Source organism: Girardinichthys multiradiatus, chromosome 3 (genome assembly GCF_021462225.1).
Source record: "Girardinichthys multiradiatus isolate DD_20200921_A chromosome 3, DD_fGirMul_XY1, whole genome shotgun sequence".
Taxonomy (NCBI): Eukaryota; Metazoa; Chordata; class Actinopteri; order Cyprinodontiformes; family Goodeidae; genus Girardinichthys; species Girardinichthys multiradiatus.
Window position 1 is genome coordinate 31,051,213 of NC_061796.1, and position 23,599 is coordinate 31,074,811.

General features: G+C 39.5%; 2 protein-coding genes across 2 annotated transcripts in view; both read left to right on the forward strand.

The window, feature by feature from the left end:
• Positions 1-13,468, forward strand: part of ncapd2 (non-SMC condensin I complex, subunit D2) — a 34,158-nt gene extending 20,690 nt beyond the window's left edge. The window contains exons 23-32 of the mRNA XM_047360532.1: positions 2,900-3,011; positions 4,721-4,844; positions 6,124-6,279; positions 8,726-8,903; positions 8,988-9,082; positions 10,016-10,096; positions 10,640-10,823; positions 10,929-11,094; positions 11,215-11,334; positions 13,209-13,468. Coding sequence (XP_047216488.1) covers positions 2,900-3,011; positions 4,721-4,844; positions 6,124-6,279; positions 8,726-8,903; positions 8,988-9,082; positions 10,016-10,096; positions 10,640-10,823; positions 10,929-11,094; positions 11,215-11,334; positions 13,209-13,291 — 1,299 coding nt within the window. The 3' untranslated portion in view covers positions 13,292-13,468. The remainder of the gene's footprint in view (positions 1-2,899; positions 3,012-4,720; positions 4,845-6,123; positions 6,280-8,725; positions 8,904-8,987; positions 9,083-10,015; positions 10,097-10,639; positions 10,824-10,928; positions 11,095-11,214; positions 11,335-13,208) is intronic.
• A 3,832-nt stretch (positions 13,469-17,300) lies between these two features.
• Positions 17,301-19,383, forward strand: wu:fj39g12 (C-type natriuretic peptide-like). The gene is made up of 3 exons (XM_047360531.1): positions 17,301-17,551; positions 18,429-18,585; positions 18,730-19,383. The coding sequence occupies exons 2-3, from the start codon at positions 18,487-18,489 to the stop codon at positions 19,033-19,035; spliced, it is 405 nt and encodes a 134-aa protein (XP_047216487.1). The 5' UTR covers positions 17,301-17,551; positions 18,429-18,486; the 3' UTR covers positions 19,036-19,383.
• The last annotated feature ends 4,216 nt before the right edge of the window (positions 19,384-23,599 follow it).

A 23,599-nucleotide genomic window follows, 5' to 3' on the forward strand; every position in this document is an offset into this window, starting at 1 on the left:
GGTGTTTCACACCAGACAATACAGAGGTCTTAGGAAACGGGTGACGAACCCACTAATTATGTTCCTGTACAAACTTCTCTCTGCCACGTTGTAAGGGTTAATGTATGTCAGTGTTGTGTAATATCTAATTTCAAGACACTGAATTATCCCGTTATAAAACTAAAACTTTTTTACCAGTGCAATTTGTTTAATGCATTTAGAAGAGAATAAAATTCCACACTTTCTTTTAATGTAATATTTGTTACTTTTTAATGTTTTTAATAGCAATCTCTATTGGTTAAATAGATTTGCTGTATGCCCACACAATAGAACAGCTCAACAAAAGCTCTTAGGTCACATTCAGAAAAACACCAAAGTTGATAAAGTTGGTGAAATTGTCAAGTAAATAAAAATGTTTTTTCTCACTGGTTATATAGAATTTAAAATATACTCTTAAAATTCTGCATTTAACTTGCTGAATACTGCTAACGACAAGTATCAAGAACAATCCCCACAAAAGTCAATATGAATTTATTTAAATGGCACATTAAAAACAAAGGTTGATCAAAGTGGTTTACAATTCAGTCAAGCAAAACGATTCAACAGCATAAATAATAAAACAGAAGAGGAAATGACCAAATAATGTAGATGAGTTTAAAAGTATTTACAGCTGAAACCCAAAATTACTCTGAGGCAGATTTAGAATAGAATTGATTTTAATTCAACCAAGAAGATTTTTTTTTTTTTTTTTTTTTTTTGATTGGAAAGGAGACGGCGTCTGTAAAGATAATAAAACGGTGAAAAAGGAGTTCAAATTTTGAAACAAATTAAATAAAATTGCATTTCCTTTTTTAAAATGGGATGTTTAAAATTATTTATACCAATCATTAATAATCAGTAGATAAATTTCTGTTGACATTGCATCAAGCCCTTTTAAATATGTGGCTTTTTGCATGTGTCCACTGGTGTTTTGATGATGAGCCTTTGAGGTTGGAGAAAATTTTAACAAATTAGCAGAATCCATAATGTCGCACATTATTTTTGGAAATTCAGTATTTGGTTTATGGCACTTTTTGGGAATCAAATTGGTAACTGATGTCTATTATAATTTGCTCTTTCTGTTTGTGTTGAAACAGATCTTGAGACTTGGTTGTTAATTTAAAACTGATAATTATTGCAGTTGTTCAATACAAAATAAAATGGGTTTTCCTTTTTTGGTTCATGGCTCGACTGTAATTTAATGAAGTGTCTTTATGCCTTTTTTACTACTACAGTTATTAGTGAGTCCAGAGTCAAGTTCACAACATTGATTTTAAACTGGTTAAATAATGTATGAGCTAAAAGAGTCTGGGTCGTGGTAAAAGCAGAGCAGAAATCAATAAATATAAGCCAAGCAGGAGCTTTAGCACCATCAAGACAATAAAAGCCTAATAAAATACCACAGTAACTGCTTTATTAACTGGAGGGACCTTTTATATTTTTATACATATTTTCCTTTGCTGAACTGTGTTTTTCATTTAAAAAAAAACAACTAATTGGAATGGTAATAGTTAGATCAAATCCATATCAAACTGTAGTTAATGGACTCTAACCAGGTTTAAACACAATAATCTCTGAATGTCTGAACCTAATCCCAGCAGCTATATGATGAGACTTTTCGGAGCAGGTCTCTGCGGGCTTGCTTGACGATGAGATTCAGTTTAGTGACACAGACGGATGAGTGGCAGCTCATAATTGCTCAGCCCATCAGAAGAAAGTAGGATAGATGTTCCATAATTAGCGTGGGAGTTTGTTCTGTAATTTCTTTACTCGTCTCTTACTTCTTTACTTTCTCATGAAAGTCTAGGACTGAACTTAATACTGGCTTAATAGTCTTTTGTCTGTTTTTTTTTTTTTTTTTTTTTTTAACAAATGGAGTCTGTATATGCATTTAACCTTTTGTGCAAGTTGTGAATAAACTGAACAATTATGCACATGCTTGAAACTGTGAGCCCACATCCACAGCAGTGGGTAGCAACGTGGAAACTATTGTAAAATTAATATCTTCAGTGATGACTAGAAGTGAGTATTTTAAGCCCTCATTTTATATCACCAACATTAAGGAAATGGCCCTATTGACCCTAACCCTTTAACTCACTACTTTAAGGTTCTAAACTACTATTGCTAAATGAAAAAAAATAACATTTTGTGTATGTACTTAGTCTGGCACCAGTTATCAGTGCATAGATCAGGCTTGGACTGGTATGTGAGTTTCATGATATAAAAAGCTTAAGTAAAAATATTAACACAGGCTTAAAGCAAAAAGTATTACATAGGTTCATTAAGTAGCTCATAGTTTACTTAGCGTTGACTTTAAGGGTGATAGCTTCCAGACTCATTGTCCGTGTTTTTTTGTTACTCATCATATTTCCAAACAGTCGATACAGAACAGTCTATTCTCTTAAGTGGGTGGAAAACGCAGTAGCCTTCTTTCAGCAAGCTGACTGGCAGTGTGTAGCATTTGTATGGTAACTACAGTCAAGAGAAAAGTCCATTTACAGTGGCATTTTACTAAGATGTAAAGGTATGACAGAATATTAGCAGTTTTGAAACTATAGGTTAATAAAATGTTACTTTACCTTGATACCAGTAACTAGTCCATGCCTAGCTCTGATATACAGGAGGGGCTTAAGATTAGTCAGTTTTCAAAGGTCTGTTTGGGCATTATTAGCTTCTACCTAACAAAGACAAGACAGACAGGGTGGAAAAGAGTGGACTCTTAGTCTGTGTTTGAGTCAAGCTTAGTTTGATAAGTACTTGGAATAAACCACATAACTTATTTTTCTTTAAGTAAATATCTAAGGCTGAACAAAAAGAAAAGTAAAGCTTCATGTTAGGTATAGCTAAAATAAGATTGTATTTATTTGTTTTTTTAATGAAGGAGGTGGCCAATGAAAGTACCATGGAAGAGGAGCTCGGGTTGATTGGTGCCTCCGCTGAAGACACTGAAGCAGAACTCATCAGAAAAATCTGTGAAACAGAATTACTGGCTGGTAAATAAAGGCTCTTGTCAATTTTTTCCCCTCTTTATCATTTACAGGTCCTTCTCAAAATATTAGCATATTGTGATAAAGTTCATTATTTTCCATCATGTAATGATGAAAATTTAACATTCATATATATTAGATTCATTGCACACTAACTGAAATATTTCAGGTCTTTTATTGTCTTAATACGGATGATTTTGGCATACAGCTCATGAAAACCCAAAATTCCTATCTCACAAAATTAGCATATCATTAAAAGGGTCTCTAAATGAGCTATGAACCTAATCATCTGAATCAACAAGTTAACTCTAAACACCTGCAAAAGATTCCTGAGGCCTTTAAAACTCCCAGCCTGGTTCATCACTCAAAACCCCAATCATGGGTAAGACTGCCGACCTGACTGCTGTCCAGAAGGCCACTATTGACACCCTCAAGCAAGAGGGTAAGACACAGAAAGAAATTTCTGAACGAATAGGCTGTTCCCAGAGTGCTGTATCAAGGCACCTCAGTGGAAGTCTGTGGGAAGGAAAAAGTGTGTCAGAAAACGCTGCACAACGAGAAGAGGTGACCGGACCCTGAGGAAGATTGTGGAGAAGGGCCGATTCCAGACCTTGGGGGACCTGCGGAAGCAGTGGACTGAGTCTGGAGTAGAAACATCCAGAGCCACCGTGCACAGGCGTGTGCAGGAAATGGGCTACAGGTGCCCCATTCCCCAGGTCAAGCCACTTTTGAACCAGAAACAGCGGCAGAAGCGCCTGACCTGGGCTACAGAGAAGCAGCACTGGACTGTTGCTCAGTGGTCCAAAGTACTTTTTTCGGATGAAAGCAAATTCTGCATGTCATTCGGAAATCAAGGTGCCAGAGTCTGGAGGAAGACTGGGGAGAAGGAAATGCCAAAATGCCAGAAGTCCAGTGTCAAGTACCCACAGTCAGTGATGGTCTGGGGTGTCGTGTCAGCTGCTGGTGTTGGTCCACTGTGTTTTATCAAGGGCAGGGTCAATGCAGCTAGCTATCAGGAGATTTTGGAGCACTTCATGCTTCCATCTGCTGAAAAGCTTTATGGAGATGAAGATTTCATTTTTCAGCACGACCTGGCACCTGCTCACAGTGCCAAAACCACTGGTTAATGGTTTACTGACCATGGTATCACTGTGCTCAATTGGCCTGCCAACTCTCCTGACCTGAACCCCATAGAGAATCTGTGGGATATTGTGAAGAGAACGTTGAGAGACTCAAGACCCAACACTCTGGATGAGCTAAAGGCCGCTATCGAAGCATCCTGGGCCTCCATAAGACCTCAGCAGTGCCACAGGCTGATTGCCTCCATGCCACGCCGCATTGAAGCAGTCATTTCTGTAAAAGGATTCCCAACCAAGTATTGAGTGCATAACTGTACATGATTATTTGAAGGTTGACGTTTTTTGTATTAAAAACACTTTTCTTTTATTGGTCGGATGAAATATGCTAATTTTGTGAGATAGGAATTTTGGGTTTTCATGAGCTGTATGCTAAAATCATCCGTATTAAGACAATAAAAGACCTGAAATATTTCAGTTAGTGTGCAATGAATCTAAAATATATGAATGTTAAATTTTCATCATTACATTATGGAAAATAATGAACTTTATCACAATATGCTAATTTTTTGAGAAGGACCTGTATAGCTGCTTTTTAAAACAACTTCATTATATAAAACCACCTCTCAATCTGTTTAGAGGAGAACCTGCTGAGTGCGTTCCTTCCTCTGCTGGTGAAAATCTGCAGTTCCCCAGGGCGCTATTCCCACCCTCAGCTCACCACTGCTGCCTGTTTGGCGCTGTCTCAGTACATGATGATAAGGTATATCACACTGACGTTACCTCTACACTGGCGTGCTTTATTTGAAGTGCGTGCCTGAAACGTGTGCATAATTGAGGGAATAAATGTACCTGACTGTAGGAGGAATGGGGTCCGCCTCGCCCCTCCAATAAAACTACCGGGGTATCACTGATGTTTCTGTGTTGTCCGTCCGTCGTCGTCGTCCCCCCCCCCCCCTCTGCTCCTTGTTTGTACGTCTGCATGGCACAGGCTTAACCCCAGACTTATATAGATGTGTTTCTCTGCTATAGGTTGGAAACTATGTGGTTCCCCTCTCGCCATGGTAAATTTGTACCATACAGATGTTTAATAATTTACATGTTTGTAATAAATGGAGGGGGCCAGCGGTCCATTTGGCCGGGCAGAGCGCCCCCTTGGAGAATAGTCGGGGAAATGCTCCATCCACAGCGCAGGGTTCTTATGTGTTTTCCACATCCGGATAAAACACAGTATGAAAAACAAGGTTTAGTTCTAAGGATACTTTCAGCTGTTTTTATGTATGAACTGACCTCATGGCACAATCCTGGTAGTCTAGTAAATCTGACAAGTTGTTAACAAGTTGAACAGAACCATTCTGAAGATTGCAAATCTGCAGCAGAATGTTTCATTACTTGAAGCCATTAATTAGGCTAGTAGCCATTTGGTGCCCTTTTGGCGTTTGAAACCATCCTGCTTTACTGAATTTTCACTGTCCTTGCTAACATCAGTCTGCAGCAATGCAAACTCTTGAGTTTTTGATTTCTCAGTAACTGAACATGGTTCTAATGGAAATAGGAGCTTTCACGGCAGTAGCCATAACATCCCAAAATAAACTGATAGGGCCTTGCAGATGACCCCTAGGTCTCTGAGAGATGAGGATTGGATAATCAACACGTTTTAATCCTTCACAAATTAATATTTTGATACGCCTACCCCTAAATGAAAGTTTCATTCCTTGTAGAGAGCTGATTATGTGGACATCCTTGTATTCTCTCTAATTACTGCTGCATTCCACTGTTTCTTTGAGCTTGTTTACATTAACCTCTTAAATCTCTCATGAAAATTGTTGAAGGGCCCTTTTTTTCCTGACACTTGTTCTTAAATGATAGCTGATTACCATCATTCAGAGAATTAAACTGTGAGAACGGAGCCAGTTGGGTACTTTTATTCTCTAATGTTAACTGAGCTTCCCAGAGTACAGGGAAACATGATTGAGATACATGTTACGTCTGGTAATATACTCAATTCAGTGCATTATTTAATTTTTTTTTCCTTATTTCAGCCCATCTGTGTGTGAAGACAACATCCGCCTCTTGTTTACGGTGCTGGAGCGCTCTACTCTCGCCGTCGTAAGAGCCAACACCATTATAGCACTGGGGGACCTCACAGTCCGTTTTCCAAATATTTTGGAGCCCTGGACGCAGAATCTTTATGCACGGTAGGTCCTGATTAATGTTAATATCTGTTTGTCTCCAAGGCAAATAATCATTGACTAAGCATTAATAACTCTCAAGGCATACCACCATAAGCTTCTGAAAAGTTTCTTTCATCAAAGATCATAAGAAAATGCTTCCACTCAATGGGTCATTTGAGTGGGTGTACTGCAAGTGAAGTTATTTTTCCTGCAAACACCCACTGCCGCACATCCTTGCTAACTCCAGCCTTCTTCATCCAAATCCCACCGCCGCCACATTGTGACGTTCCTCTCAACCACTGGAGTGTTACCGCTGTCAGAACGCTCCACTGAGCCAAATGATGGGAAAAGTTTACTCTCTTACATGTAGTGGGGAACTAACTTTTAGATGATCTCTATGTTGTCACAAACTCTGAAAATGTGCTTCATATTCTGACCTCTGTGGTTGCCGTGACAACTGGCTATTCCTTCAAAGATTAAGGGGGAGCCTGGGCGGAGCCTCAGACCACATCAGGAACGGCCGCTATAAGACAACAAACGGCTTAATTATCACTGTTGAAGACTGACTAGAACCGATGACCAGTAAGTTGTAATTATACGGTACAGCTGAGCAAGCAGAGGGGCATCATTTTGGGGCAATGTCACACATTCTGCAACGGTTTTTGTGTATAAACCGTGCATTTAAAAAGCACTTTGCCATCTGTGTGTTTTCATTTTTTTTTTATTTCTGCATCCAACTGAGGCTCTTTTTTTTTTTTTCTCTCTATGAAGTGGAGTTTTAATTATAATAGAAGATAATGTTCACATTTGGATGTTTGGACATGTAGGACATTTCCTTTCATAATTCGTCACTGCCCTCATAGTGTTTTCTACAAGATAAGCATTTCATAGTATTCCTAATTGTCTCACACACACCAACACCTCCACTGTTCTCAAGGCTGCTGCCCTGGCGCCTCCTGATAAGCGCATTGAGAATTAATTACCCTGTTCATTGCTGTGGTAAGCTTCTGCACTGGCATGTGGAAGTAGCATGTACAGGTGTGTGATCCTTTGCCAGGAGTCCTGCTCTTTGGTGCAAATGAGAAATGGAAAATGAGTTGCTTTTGTTCTTTGGGTTTTGGGTGAGGGTAAAGCTAAATTGGCTTCTGATTGCCCTGCCGCAAACTGTCCAGTCCCATTGTATGCAGTCAACCAATAAGACCTCTGTTTGTCTGAGCTTTGGGTGATTTTTACATCCTCATTCTGATAAGAAGTCACTTTCCTTTCATTTACTTTTGGGACCTTGTTGCTAGAACTGATAGTGTAGTTTTCTGTCCAGGATAGCTGAAAATAAAATGATTTATCATCTAATTTGAGGTTTGTCACTGCATTTTTACAAAGATGCAACAAACAAATCTTATACACTTTCTGTTAATATTTTTGTAAAAAATAATTACTTTCGGAAAAAATAACTTGACTTTAAATGTCCTAGAAATATAAGACAAATCGTGCAAACAGGAAGAGTCAGGGCTCGGAATAAAATATGGACTAATGCTGAGCCACTTTTCAGAAGCTCCTGAAACATTTTTCTCTAAGCATTAAGAGTTTTTGTTCCTCAAAAATGGCAGCAGTCATTAGGGCTGCACCGACCAGTTTTCAGGCTGATTACTGTTCTTTAAATAGCCATCCTTTGCTTTGATGACTGCTTTTCTCTCTTAGCATTCTCATGATGTCGTCACCTGAAATGATTTTCCAAAGAGTCTTGAAAGAACTTCCCAGAGGTTCATTGAGAGACCAAAAGGTTAATATTTCAGTCATCGCAGCAAAGGGAGGCTACTTTAAGGAATCTAAAATATAAAACATATTTAAAGTTCTTTTTAAATTTTTTGTGTTCGTTCACTGTTTTGGTGCCTTCAGTGAGAATCTACGTACAATTTATATAGTCATTAACAATCAAGAAAACTATTAAATGAGAATGTGTTTTATAAAACTTTTCACTGGTAGTGTATGTACATATATTTGATTTTATTTAACAAATCTGGAGTTTATTTAACAATCAAATTTTTTTTTAACGCTTTTACAATGTTTCAAAATATAAGAGACTGAATTAGCTGCTCCAGTTTCTGGCCCATCCCTGGTGCCGCCCAACCCAAGTCATAAAACCTTATGGTTCAAAGGAAAGCCTTAAATTGACAAAGAGAACAACCTTTACTTTTAAGTTTTGTCTGTACACGATTAAGTGCAGTGAAACTTGTTTGTAGCTGTTTATCAACAAGTTGTATAAAACCAGAGTAAACATGCTAGCTACAGTCAAGACTGTATGTGTCCAGTGAGATGTATCTTAAAGGCTGTCCAGCAGAAACAACTGAAGAAAACGACTGTACTTGCTGAATATCCACATGATGGTGGTGTCTTTTGGAGCTGCTGAGAACTAACTCTCAGATCATTAACTTGATTCCTTTTTTTCTCACCCCTCTTTGTCACGTTTTAGGTTGAGCGATGAGGTCTCATCTGTGAGGCAGACAGCTGTGACAGTTCTTACTCAGTTGGTACTTAAGGATGTGCTAAAGGTCAAAGGCCAAGTCAGTGAGGTCGCTGTGCTGCTAATTGACCCGGAGCCGCACATAACCAGCCTGGCCCTGAACTTCTTCAATGAGCTCGCCACTAAGGTGCACACACAGATACTCATCCAGAAGCTCTAGTGGAAACTGAAGATGTTGAAGGGTTTTTGACTACTTTGTGTGATCCATCAGGATAATGCAATCTACAACCTGCTGCCAGACATCATCAGTCGCCTGTCAGATCCAGAGAGAGGAATGAGCTCAGAGGACTTCAACACCGTCATGAAGTGAGCTGCACACAAAGTCCTTGTCTATTCACTTCGATGCTTTGCATAAGTATTCACACCCGCTGAACCTTTTCACATTTTGTCTCATTGCAACCACAAACGTACGTGTATTTTTATCCGATAAAGCAGCCTAATCTATAGCCTAATTAGGTTGTGCAAGTTGAGCATTATTCAAAGAAACGGCTTAGAGGTTTGTGCTAACACTGGAGGAGCTGCAGACATCAACATGTCAGGTGGGAGAATCTGTCAACAGGGCCAACTGTTAACATGCACGGTGCAAATCTAACCTTAATGGAAGAGTTGCAAGAAGAATGCCAGTAAGAAGTGAAAAGCCATGTAGGGGACACAACATGCATGTGAATGAAGGTGTTCTGGTCAGATGAGATCAAATTTAACCTTTGTGACCTACATGCAATAGGTAATATGTGGTGGAAGGGTTATTATGCACAGCACCCTAAACACAATCATGCTACGGGGATGCTTTTCTTCAGCAGGGACAGGAAAGCCACTCGGAGAGATAGGAAGCTGAACTGAGCTGAATACAGGCGAACCTGGTAGACAACCCATTAAAGGCTGGGGGAAAAAAAAAAAACATCAGGATATGCCAGAGGTTTGCCCTCCAGGACGACAAACTACAACATGCAGCCAGAGCTACAATAGAAGAGTTTAGATCAAAGTATATTCTTGTAGAAAGGCCCAGTCAAAGTTTAGACCTGCATCAAACTGTGGTAAAGCTTTGACATTACTGTGCAGATGCTCTCCATTAATCCCCAAACATACTTTGAGTGTTGTGGTTGTAACATTCAACATGTATGAATACTTTTGCAAGGCCCTATATCTGGCTACAGAATGATATTAAGCTAATGTACAGGCTTTGGACAGGTGCTGTTTAAGCTTTTAAAGTGGAGGATGAAGCTTTGGGTTTGTTCACAGGCAGCTGTTCTCCTACATCACTAAAGAGAGGCAAACTGAGTCTTTGGTGGAGAAACTGTGTCAGCGCTTCAGGACTGCAAAGTGAGTACATCTCGCCTCATTTTCTTCCTGCCACCTGTAACCCACGTGTTTTGTTTCACTGTTTTTATTCTTCCTTACTCCTAATTTCTGAGGCTGTCCTACAGTATTTCATTGTGTGATGTGGATGTTTTTTTTTTTTTTTTACTCTGAGAAAGAGACTTTGACAATTAAATCAAGTTCACAGTTCACTTCACCAGTCACTGACATCTTCCTATTCACTGCTTTTGTCATGGAAACGGTCTTGTGTGTAGTTTGAAAGGGTAGATGCAATGACTGGGCTGGCCAGGCTTCATCCTCTGAGTCATACTTTATCCATACGCAGAGCTCAAAGGAAGGACATTTTATACTATATAATGGAAAACTGAATTTGGACATAAAAGGTTCCTGGAAATGAGATTTGGTCCAAATGTCAGAGCAATGACATGTTTATCAGAAATGAGCTTGTTTTTGTCCAGGGTCTAGAATTACTGTGCATTATGTTGTTGCTAATCAGGTTTATTTTCTAATCCCTCAAACTCTCATTTCACGTTCTTGTCTCTGCAGAACGGAGCGTCAGTGGTGCGACTTGGCCATGTCCCTGTCTCTGCTCTCGATGTGCGAGCGTGGCTTTAAGAGGCTGCAGGAATGTTGGGAGTGTTACAGCGACAAGCTTACCGAACCCGGGGTCTACCAGCCCCTGCTATCCATCACAGCCAAGCTTCGTCGTGGGGCCAAACCTCAGTTCAAGGTATCTGAATCTCCCGTTTAAGCTAGACTTGTGGCTTATTTCTCCGGCGTAATAATAAACGGGTTTGATCTTTATTCATGTAGTAATAATAAATATCTTCCTCAGGCCCAGGTAGATGACTTTGAGAAGCGGCTGACAGCGGTTCACACCCGGGGCTTGGAGAACGTAGAAAGCCCTGAGATGGATGAGAACCAGAGGAACGAAGGATCTACTGAGAAGACCAGCACCTGTACACCTCTGCCCACCAGAGGCCGTCAGAAATCACGGAGAGGTCAGAATTCACAGCCTTAACTCTGCTGGTTTCTTGAGCCTAAATATAAATAAATGTATGTATAAAACAACTGAATTTGACTATGGAAATACGTTTTTTTTTGTTTTTTTTTTTCTGAAGGTCAAACAAAGTCTTCAGTTTCCAGCCATGGTGATGACAGTTTTGTGACTCCGCAAAAATCCCGCAAGTCTAAAAAACCTGTGATCACCTTCAGCAGCGACGAAGAGGAAGATGAAGAAGGTGAGACACTGCCGGGTTTTGTTTTTTATTTATTTATTTTGGAATGCAATTATTTTCAGTTTGTTTTTATTATTATTAGTTAAGTTTTAAGTATAAGTGTATATACGTTTTTCTTTATATTCCACATTTATGTAATTGATAAATGTTTTTTTAAAACTGCATTTCTACATTGGAGCGCAAAATAAATTATATTATATATATTTGTAGTCCATTTATTGATTTAATTTAGTAAGCGTAAGTGTTGATTATTAAACATAAATATTAGAAGAAAGTTAAATGCCAGTAAATCTTAGTTTATGGTACAAACAACTAATTCATTATTCTGAATTTAGTTTAGATGTAATGTCATGTCATTACATCTAAACTAAATTAACTGACAAAGTTCTTTGTTTACTGTAGTTTTACCATTTGTACTGTCACAATAAAAAAAGATTTATTACAACAAATTAACAATATCCTTCAGGTCATCACAACCAGGTTCAGTGTTAGTGGACCAAGTGCATTAAAAAATAGCCACTTTGAGGGTTTAGGAATATTCAAAGATCTGCAGACGGAAAATTACTTGGCTGTAAAATCTGATATAAAACATGAGTACCGTATTTTCCGCACTATAAGGCGAACTTAAAAACCATTAATTTTCTCATAAAATGACAGTGCGCCTTGTAATCCGGAGCGCCTTATATATGGATCAATTGGTTAATTGGTTGATCCATACTGGTTGTACACGGCGCTCTGTCAAAATGTTTCAGTATGACTGGTAAACTACAAAGCCGCACCGCTTGCAGCATTACGGCTACCGTAGTCAGGGGCGTCGCCGAAGTAATAGCGGTAAACACCTGTACTGTGCTTACTCCTAGTCCAACACCACTTGTGTGTGTATAACGACCCCAAAATTGCACCTTTCAAGAGACACGCTTACGATGCTGAGTTCAAACTCAAGGCTGTCAGCTACGCAGTCGAACATGGGAATAGAGCAGCAGCGAGAGAATTCAACAGTTAACGCTACTATATTGTGAATGTACTAACGTTTGATTTAGTGCATCAAACTGTTTCTTTTACGTGTTTACTGAATCAGGGAAAAGTTCCCTTTCATGTTTTAACTAATGTTTGATTTCAACTTCAACTTCATAGACTCCAATGCATTCCTAACGTGCGGTTGGCTCTATTCAATAGGATTCTATGTAGAGGAGACCTTACCATGAGAGTGAATGGAGTTATCAGAACGATGGTTTGTAGTGTATTAATAAAGTTTGACTGACTGACTTATCTGACTGTTTTGTTGACATTCTCTTTAGCACAGCTCCATCTAGTGGATGCATAACGCAACCCCAGTCAAACGTTTGACTGCAGTAGCTTCTATTGTATGCGCCTTATAATCCGGTGCGCCTTATAGTGCGGAAAATACGGTATTGATAACTGCATTAATGCTAAATTCCTTTCTTACAAACAATAGATTCAAGTATCCAGTAGCATACAAAACCTACGTCGACACATTGAACCTAAATCGGTAATAAAGTTAAATATTAAGCTAAAAATTAACATTGTTTGGACATAAACCTAGACCGTTTGGAGAGCTTGACCTATTCAGTATGTTTTAATTTGGGAATAATCTCCTTAAAGCTTTTTATTAGTTCAGGGTTCACATAATTATTTTAAACGATTACATTTGAATTTGCTTTTCCTGCGAAGCATATATTAAAAGCGAGTTTGTCAGCTACCCGTCAGTTAATGGTGACCAAAATGCAGGTTTGCTATAACACACTACTGACATTACTCTGGACAACGGGATACAGTTGAGCAACTCTTGAACTTCTACAAAATATAAATGTAGACCAAAGGAATGTGTGAGCTCAGTAAGCTTCATCTTCTTGCAGATGCTGTGATGACGGAGAACGAGACCCCCAAAGTGACAACTCCCATCTCCCGAACGTCCCGGCGAGCTCGCCTCAGAAACTGATTTCCTGTTTTGTCTTTCTACAGTCCTTTTAATCTTTTACAATCAGCTGTTTTTATTTAATCTCTTTTGTATATTTGTTTTACCTATTTTACTGCTTTTCACTAAACATTTGTATTCTGAAGATACATCTAATGATGGATAACAAAATCCTTTTTAATAAACCTGGTCTTGATTTAACTTTCATGGTTGCGTGTCTCTCTTACACGTCTAGAAATGGGCTTATTTCTGTTGAGGTAAACTGAGGTTTTTAAAGCTTATTTTTAAAGTTGCTTAGAATTGTTCTTTGAGGAATTGTGCCGTCCAACTAAAGGACCACAGACGTGGCATGGAGGTGATCATCTTGTAGCACTGCTGAGGTGTTCAGGAAGTCGTTTCCTTTTAATGGCGGCATTCAGCCCATCTGCATTGTTGGCTCTTTTGTGGCCAGCCATGGAAAGAATAAGGACTAAACTACAAATTGAGAACAAGAAACTGCTAAAAACTCTTAATCCCAGAATGCACGATATCTATTTTCATGATCACTTCCATGAAGGTCATAGAGCTACAAAGCAGCAGCAGTGATCCTTGCATGCAGCTCTCCACAGGCTGCATTGGGGAGGACACGCGAACGAATGCCTCGATCCGCCGGCCGAGTAAAAGACTGCATCCTTAAATAAAATCTTGAATCCAAAGTAAAGTACGGTCTGTTTTCTGTCTGACTGATGACTGTACCTGGACCAAAACATAAGACTAGTCTGAAACTGGCTGGTTAGGCTCCTGCAGAAAGAATGAGCGAAAGATTCGCCAAGAAGAGGAGCTTTGTCTCGAATTATGAAGCCAGTTTTCCTTCCTCTGCCTTGAAGAAGATATTTGAAACCACAACTTTAAAAACCACACTTTAAGATAGAACTATTATGATATTGCTCATTTCATTTTATTTGAGGTTTCCCTTCTCTCCTCACTAAGCTGAAAAAAAAATGTCTACATAATCCTTATAAATGTGTTACATTTTTATTACAGCTGCTAAAGCCACTATTAGTTCTCTCTTTACAACAGCTTGTTCTTCACGCTGCGATCGGCCGTAGAAAGCCGCCATATTGGTAGTTCTTCAGTCCATTCAATCAGTCCCTGTGATGGTTAACACATTACGAATTAATTGTCCAAAATGTTTCTAATTCAGCAAATTATTTTTGAAATATTTGATCAAAATAGTTTAATTTTCCTTCTGCTTTGCATTGTGAACTGGTTGAAAGGGTACAACTAGTCATGACTCTAAAAGAGCACAACTTTTATAAGTAACCTTGTTTTAGCAAGTTGCAACTTCCCACAGGTGCTTCTTGACTCCATTAACCAGCTAATATCAGTGGGTTAGGCTCCCAGTGTTATTTTATAAAGTGCAGATGAGGTATAATTTTAACCCCAATTAGAACCTTTACACTAAAATACTACTAATACGTTTTTCTAAATAAAACTATATGTAATAACTGTTACAGTAGATCATGTTATACATTTTTGTGCAAGTACCATGGTGTTATTTCTACGCATGTTTATTATACTGTGAGAATCTGAACCATGTCTTCTGATGCTAGGGAATGTCGGCTAGGTGATGTCATGTAAATTTATAGTACTGTTCAGAGCAGCTGTGAATGCTTGTTTTGTGTGTTTGGACAGGCTGTTTAAAGGGTTGCCACAGCTTGTTCAGACAGCATTAGATGTGTGTTTTTATTCTATTTAGTTCAGATTTCTTGCATTTTCTTATTTACAACAGATTCTGTAAAAAAAAAAAAAAAAAAATGTATGTGCCCCTTATCAATTCTTTTTAAAATCTTTATTTCTTTTTTTTCAGTTGTTGCTTTTTTCCATTTTTAAATGTTTCAGATGTTTTTTTTTGGGGTTTCTGATTTAGATCTTTTAGGCTAAAAGAAAATGTTTAAAAAGCAACTCATGCACTGATCCGAAGAAAGTCAAGAACAAACAAGAAGCAAAGTCGTTAACATCTATCTGTCTGGAAATGGCCTCAAAGCCATTTCTAAGGCTTTTTGGCTCCACTGAACCTCAGTGAGAGCCATCACTCATAAATGGGTTGTGGCCTCAACATGGAACAGTCGTTAACTTTCCCAGGAGTGGCCAGCCCACCAAAATTACTCGAAAAGCATATTGACGACTAATCAAGCTGGTCGCAAATAATAACCATAGCACTGGATCACCTGGCTGGTTTAAAGTAATGGAGACAGGGCAAAACCACCGCTAACCAAAAATAACACAAGGTTCTCAAACTGCCACCAATCTTTTGGGAAAATATTCTGTGGACAAAAGTGTAACTTTTATAAAGAATTGTGTCCCGTTACATCTAACATAAAACTTGCACAGCGTTTCAGAAAACATACCAGCAGTTAAGCATGGTGGTGGCAGTGTGATGATATGAAGTTCCTTTGTTTCTTCAGGACATTGGTGGATTGCTGTAATTGATGGAGCCATGATTTTCTACTGTCTAGCAGGAAATACTGAAGCCTTCTTCAGAGTGATGATGCGAAGCACGTCAGCAAGTCCAACTCTGAATGGCCTAGTCAAAGGCCAGACTCAAATTTCATTGCGACACTGTGGCGTGACCTAAAGCAAGCTGTGCATGATCAGAAACCCTTAAATGTGTCAAGATTATAACAATCCTACCAAAAAGAGTCAGCCAGAATTGCTCCACAGCAAAGTGAAATAGTAATTGCAAGTTAACTCTTGATGGCTGCTGTTAGGTTTAGGTAGTGATTACTTTTTCACTTAAGACCCGACTGGGTTGGATAGCTTCTTTCTCCTAAAATGTAGAATCATGATTTAAAAACAGCTTTCTTTTTTTACTGCGGTTATCTTTACCTGATAATAAAATCTGGTAGCTGAGCTCAAATAATGAAACCGAAGAAATCCATAAGGGGAAAAATACTTTAGGTTGAGTCTTTATCTGAGGAGATACAGTTTCCCCGTATTTCTCAGTGTCTTGCATTAAATGTTTATTTACAGAGTTTATTTTTTCATCTCTCTGTCTGATGCACTTTCCGTTGCCTAGCTGTCCCTTTCTATTCTCCTGTAATCAATCTCTTTGTAGATCTCCCTCAGCTCCCTTCCTGATGTTTTTTTTTTTCTCTCTCCCTCCTTTTCTCCTCCTCCTACTCTCTCCTGCCTACTTTTCCTCCAGCGCTCCACTGACATCACATACCGCTGTAGTTCAAACCCCACCATCATCACTAATCTCTTTCTCTCTCCCTATTCTCCTACACCACCTCCCACACTGTGTCCTCTCCAAAAAAGATGAGAGGGGTGCATTTTTCTCAAATGTTATGTAACGACACTTGCAACAGCGGGGGTAACGGAGTGTTTATCTGAGGATAATTTGGGTTGAGGGTGCAAATAAGTGATGGTGCGCTTTGCAACAAATGAAAGAACATCAGTATCCAACATGAAAGTCCACATGAGAACGTCTGATTGCTCGGCCAGCTTTGGGCGTTGGTAAAGGCTGGCGTTTATTCACTTGAAACAATCAGAGGCTGTTGAACTTTAAGGTCAGTGTGTTGGATCCTGCAGCAGCTTCTGGTAGTGTTGTAATTTGGCAGCAGGGGGTACAAGGAGCAGATGGCACTGACAGACTGTAAGTTACCCAGCAGAAAGGGGGAGGTCAGCGCACGCTGGGAAACACTACAGAGACAAAGAGTGTTTTTAGTGCATGGGAGATGTATAATTCAGGATAAGTCGTGATTGGACTTCATGAAGCCTTCCTCTGCCAGTTACCTGATCATATGCAGGTCACAGCGTCAAGGCAGGGGCTCCCCGCTGGCCTCTGACCTTGGCTTGTGCACACTCTGGCTGAAGTTTGGTTTACAGAACACTGACTACACATATGGTCACCTTGGCAATGACAATCAGTCTCTCCGAAGCTATGACATCATTCCAAAGAAATGGAGATGAAGAGGAGGAAGATGATTAGAGCAAGGAGTGGGTAGGGCGGGGGCGGGGGTCCATCTCTGGCTCTACAAAACCTCTGCAGCATCCCGGCTGAATCCCCAGCAGTCAGGGGACAGACGCAGGAGCAAGAGAATCATCATCATTCTCATCATCATCCTCCCAATTCCATCACAGCGTGGAAGCGAGGAGTAGGAGGAGCCAGCCGAGTGAGAAACTGATGCTCCTAGCAGGTGCCAACAAGTGAGAGGAAGCTGAGAGCCTGAGAAGAAGGGAATGGACAAGAGCCTGTGAGAGGAGAAGACACCCAGAGCTCTGAGAGAAAACAAACATCAGGTGAGCTTTTCTAAATGTTAACCTTCATTTCCTTTTTTTGTGTTCATTTCATGTCTTTTTTTAATTAAGGTTATATGTATAACTCTTTATGAATTAAACCTGAGCACAACGATGAGTTTAGTTGAAGAAATGATTAAAATAAAACAAATCCAACCGGCACGTTGACTTATTTTGAATGACTACTTCTTTTAACCATATCTGTACAGCTAATGTCAATAAAAAATTTGAATCACGCTATTTTATTTATATATCCTTTTATCTTAATGTCTGTCATTTTAATGCTAAACCTGGATTTGAAATGTTATGTTTTTTGTTTGAATAAGGTCACATTTTTCTATTATCTTTCTGTTTGACAGCTGGTGTCCATTTAAATCAGTTTGGATCACAACCCCAAAAATTATTTAAAATTAAACCTGGTCACAGCTGAAGATTTAATTGGCTAAAAGGCTTTATATATACATTTATATATATATATATCTATATAGTTATATATATATATATATATATATATATATAAATATCTATATATAAATATGTATAGATATATTTGAAAATTTTAAAAAACTTATTTGGTTCTGTTTATTTTAAAGCTTAAAATTGTAAAACATATCAACTGAAAAATAAAAACTACCATAAATATTCCATTGTTTTCTAATGGTTGCCCCCTAAATAAAACACTCTCAGACGTAGGTGGTTGATTTGTTTCGGTGATATGCCCTACATACATTTCATTTGCCCAGTTGCATATTTGTCTTAAAACTAGAAAATATGATATCTTGCATAAAAACACAAAACAACTGTTGATCATTACTTTCTGTTTTAATGTTGTCTGTTTTGAAATACCCAAATTTCTCTCCGTATTTTCCTCAATGTTCAGATCCCTTCAGCCAGAGCGTTTTCCGGTCCTTCTCTCTGCTCTCATTATTCCCGCTGCCATGCTGCGCCCTGTGCTGTTGTGTGCCGCTCTGCTTCTCCTGACTCCCTTTGAGATGACAGAAGCTCGAGCTCTGCATCCTGCTCCTGATGCTGCGCAGGTACGATGTGGGGGGGAGGGAAGTGGATTTGGGAGAATACAGAAAGGAGCAGGAGGAAAATGAAATGTCTTGTTGATTGAATTATTTTCCCTTGTGCACCCCCCTATATATTTGATTTCATGTTTTTTTCTTCCTTCTGTGTAGTTTCTGGAGCAGTTTCTGGAGCGCTATGATGACCTCCTGACTCTGGATGACCTGGAGAACCTGTTGAACAGCCAGCCGGAGGAAAGGTCCGCTGCCTCCTCCTCCTCCTCTGGTGTCAAAGCAGCTGAGTACCCCAAATGGGCCGACGTCCAGATGCAACCGGAGACCCCCTGGCTCCGGCTGCTGAAGGGGGCCCTGACCAGTCAGAGGCAAGCAGAACCAGAAAGGTCACGAAGGGGATGGAACAGAGGTTGCTTTGGCTTGAAACTGGACCGGATTGGGTCCATGAGTGGACTTGGCTGTTAGTGGAGAGAAGAAAAAAAGATGAGACTTGGAGCATCCTTCTTAGAGAAACTCACACATGCATTCACCTGCAGAAATAGGATGTTTAAATGTAGTTTCTATGTAGTTTGGTGTAATGTGATTTAAACGAGCATAGATCAGATGCCTCATACTTCATTCCAGACTATTAGAACATGTTAGCTTTGTTCCCATAAAATCTTCACAGTGCGTGGAGCAAACTTAGACAGGTTTGACATTTTTTGTATGTAACAAAGACGTGGAGATCCAAAGACAATGGCACCTGTAAACCCTCTGCAATTTATTTTATATGTTCACTTATGATTTGCATGAATAAATGGATTTGACATTTGGGTTGTTCTGCCTTCTTGCTCATAGAAATTCAATTCTTGCCCACTCGCAAAGCCCACATGGTTCACTCCCTATTGACACCTGTCATCTCAATTTCTCCTTCAGCGCGGAGCTTTGCATCTTCATGACATCTTGTTTTAACTTGATGATTTATTGAATGTTCTTGTGGCTGTTGGAAGAAGTTCACTCCTTCCCCCGTCATTCTGCTGCGTGGACCTGCTACCACGTCCAAAACGCTTTATTGCTACATGGAGAACGTGCTTACATATAAGCCTGCCAGCAGAGATTTCTGCCAGGGTTGTAGCGGAAATGTTCTTTTAGAGTAAGGAAATGAGTCAGTATATACATGTACATATTTCATGTGACAGACTTAAGGATTTAATCTACAGATAATATGTTAGAAAATATGTTTCCATTTACAGTTTGCCACAAGTTATGTAAGGGACACAGCAAACATCTGGAAGAAGGTGCTCTGGTCAGATAAGACTAAAACTGAACTTAGGACCAAGATACAGAAAGCTATTTATGGTAGTATGCATGCAATCTGTAGTGAGACAACTGAAGTCCACTGACCCTCCACATCCAATCTGACGAAGCCTGAACTACTTTGCAAAAAATATTTAGCAAAACTTTCTGTGATAAAACTTTTACTTCTAATTGTAGAGGTAGAAATTGTAGAAATACAATAAAGTCCTAATAAAACAAAGTGAAGTTTGTGGTTGCAATGTAACTAAATTTACAAAAGTTAAAGGATGTGAATCTAAAGCACTATAATCAATTTGGTCGTTAGAAGCCTCCTGTACAACAAGATGACCCACTGAAAAGATTATACAACTTTTTGATCTAGGTGTGTTGTTGCTGGGGTACCTCAAAATCCTACTAGGAAGCCAGCCGTGGAGGAACGTTAGCTCCCAAATCTGAAATGAGGTCCCGTGGGCAAAATGAGATTAAATAAAAATCCTGATCAGCTGGCAGGGAAACTGGGTGTCCACACTTTGCCTGTAGCAAAACATAGTAAACAAGAGCTATCCAAGTCTGGAGTGATGATGCACTGCTACACTCTGCATGAATATGACTGTGATGAGTCATCAGTGAAAAAAAAAAACATCCCTGAGTCCAAACCAGAAAATTTAGTCAAAAGTTCCTGAGCGATAATTTAAAAAGTTTGAGGCATACTGGAAGGAAATCGTGTTGACTGGGAAAACACAAGTTACAAAATGTAAACGCCTAGATTGCAGAATTTGGTGACAGGTTCTCCAGCTTTTAGGCACATAGTTTAAAGGGGTTTTCCAGAGCTGATATTTCAACTCAGGAAAGAAGCCATGTCAGCCGCTGTTTCCATGTCTATTGTTGAAGTTGTGATTATGAATTACTTAAAGGTTGAAAAACAAGGTAATGTTTCTGTTAAAAAAAAAAAATAAAGTAACTTTATGTCTTGTGGACATCAGATCATTTTTGGTACTTGTCTTGCATGCCTTTGAAGCAAAACCCCCTGAACCTGCAGGGAGGCCTTTCTGCTGTTGATCATTGGGATGATTCTGTCTTTGTCACATTGACTTTGCTGCTGCAACACCTCACATGCTTCTGATTCCCTACTTCAAAACCCCCACCCTCCTCCAAAATAATTACTTTGTATAAATAATTTTACCATTTCACTCTTCCAAATAACTCTTGCCAGTAGAGTGCCTTGCAAAAGAATTTATACTGCAGTTGTTTTTACACCAGCCATTGGGGGCAGCATTCTGTGTCCTCCCAAGGTACAAGGCCCGGTTCAATCGGTGATGGTTGTGTCAGGCAGGGGACCTGACGTAAATCACCAAAATGACTGCCATACCAGATCAGTTGAGGCCTGGATTGGCAGGTGATCATTGAGGCGAACCCTGAGAGGAGCAGCCGATAGAAGAAAAAGAAACCTTTTCACATTTTGTGCGTTACAACCACAAACTTCATTGTTTTGCAGAGATCTTAGACCCATACAGAAGATTTATCACTAACCGAAATATGAAAAATGTGGCATGCATTTTTATCAGAAACACCTGTGTCAAGCCAGTAGAACTACCTTTGGCGGAAGGTCTTTTCGAAAATTACCAGCTTTGCACATATAAACACTGACATTTTTGAACATTCAACTTTGCAAAATACCTCAGGCTTAGATTGGAGAAAGTCTTTGAACACCATTGTCCAAGTCTGGCCACAGATTCTCAGATCTGGACTTTGTCTAGGACATTCTAACACACACATATGCTTCAATTTAAATCATGCTGTTGTACCTCTGGGTGTATTGTCCATTGTTTTTTTTCTCCGCATTTAGCCCAAATGTATCTTCTTGTCAACTGGAACAGCTTCTCTGACCCTGCTGAAGAAAAGCAGCCCCACAGTGTGATGCTGCCACCACCATCTTTCCCAGTGGGGATGCTGTGTGTGATGCACATCCTTTGTTTTCCACCACAGAAAGTGCTTTGCATGCTGTTCAAAAAGTTACATTTTGATCTGATTTGAGCAGGGCACCTTCTTCCATATATTTATTGTGAGTTGTACATGGCTTGTGGTAAACAGAAAATTGTATTTCTTACCTTATGGCTTTTTCAACAGTGACTTTGTTCTTACCTTGTTCCGTGATTAATACTTACCCTGTTGACAGATCTTCACACCTGAGCTGTGGATCTCTGCAGGTCCTCCAGAGTCACCATGGGTCTTTTGCCTGCTTCTCTGATTAATACTGTCCTTGTTGGCCTGTCAGTTTAGGTGGTGTAATTTAAAATTTTGAACTACTTTATATTGATCTGTCTTATAAAATCCCATTAAAATACATTTTGTGGTTTGTAGCTGCAACATGACAAAATGTTAAAAAGTTTGAGCGGTATGACTACTACAGAATGTGTCTTAGATCTTGAAGGGTTGAAGGATTGGACCATTTTTCCCTACTTGGAGCCTTTGAACTTTGAGGTTGCATCCACATCCTTTTTGACACAGTATAAAAAAGAGAAATAAGTGGATTTTTATGCCACAACACAAGATGGCACTGCAAGACAGTCTGCTCACAACTATTTGTTTCCTACAATGTTGCAATCTGGACATTGTCCTGTTTCCTCCAAACAGGGGTGTAAAGTGTAGAAGTGCAGCTTTAGGTCAGTTTGCATGGATGAACATGTAGTTTTCACAGTTTGTAACACAATTAGGTACAATTAAGGAAAATTAATATGCTTCTAGAGCTTATAAATGCGAAATGATATTGTGTTTCTCGGCTGAAACCATAAAAATACCTTTTTGACTTGAGTAAAATGTATTTCCTTTAGTATCACTGTAGTAAAACAGAAGGAGCATGTGATCTGATTGAGGCAGCACTTACAGTACTCAATATAACTTGGGCCAAGAGTTGGTCGGCAAACCAGAGTCTAATCTTAGCCTGACCTTTAATTCCCCTCTTTGACCTAAAACTGTTAAAGCAGAGGACAGGACTGGCATGCATGCACTCAGGGTTTTGGTAGTTCAGCAATGGCAGGACACTGGACAGCTGCCATGAAACCCACCATTGGTGTCCAATTTTAGAGTATTGGGACATATCTGCAGCCCTTTGCAAAAAGATGTAGAATACAAGTTGTTAAATAGGATTTCTTTTTCTCCACTTAGACTGACGTGTGCAGTGGTGATGAGATGCTGCGCTGTTGGGGAAGGTTTCAACTCACAGACCTGGTTTAAATTGACATGGTTATGATTCAGATTTGACATTTTCTAATCTCTGCAGAACTTTCTTTTCTGATGTCAACAATGTTGCCAGGAAAGAGAGTCAAAAATAGACGTGGAAACAGCAGCTGACATGGCTGAGCCTTGTCATCTTTTGTGTGCAGAGAAGTGAAGGCAGTTAATCCGGGAGCAGAAGGCATGATCCCTTGCACACACCTCCACAGTGCCTCTGCATTCTGACTTTAAAAGAAAACACAACTTTCTTTCATTGCATCCTTTCAGGTATTTCTAAATAACCTCACAAAAACTACAATTGCACTGAATAAATGGGCTCAAGCACGCTCCTGTGCGCATATGTGAGTGAAATTGAGCAATCAGGTTTCAACTTTTGACTTCTGCAGAGGGATCAGAGCTGCAGGAAAAGAATAGCAGCTCCAGAGTCAGTCAAGTAAAGGGTCATGGTCTTTGGACATTAAATGTCACAGTCAGTAAGACAGAGATTTGATCCTCCTCTCCATCTATTCGTTCGCTCCAT

Coding starts and splice junctions, on each gene's coding strand:
- wu:fj39g12 (XM_047360531.1), top strand. CDS start 18,487: ATGCTGCGCCCTGTGCTGTTGTGTGCCGCTCTGCTTCTCCTGACTCCC. Junction 18,586..18,729: donor CTGCTCCTGATGCTGCGCAG/GTACGATGTGGG, acceptor CCTTCTGTGTAG/TTTCTGGAGCAGTTTCTGGA.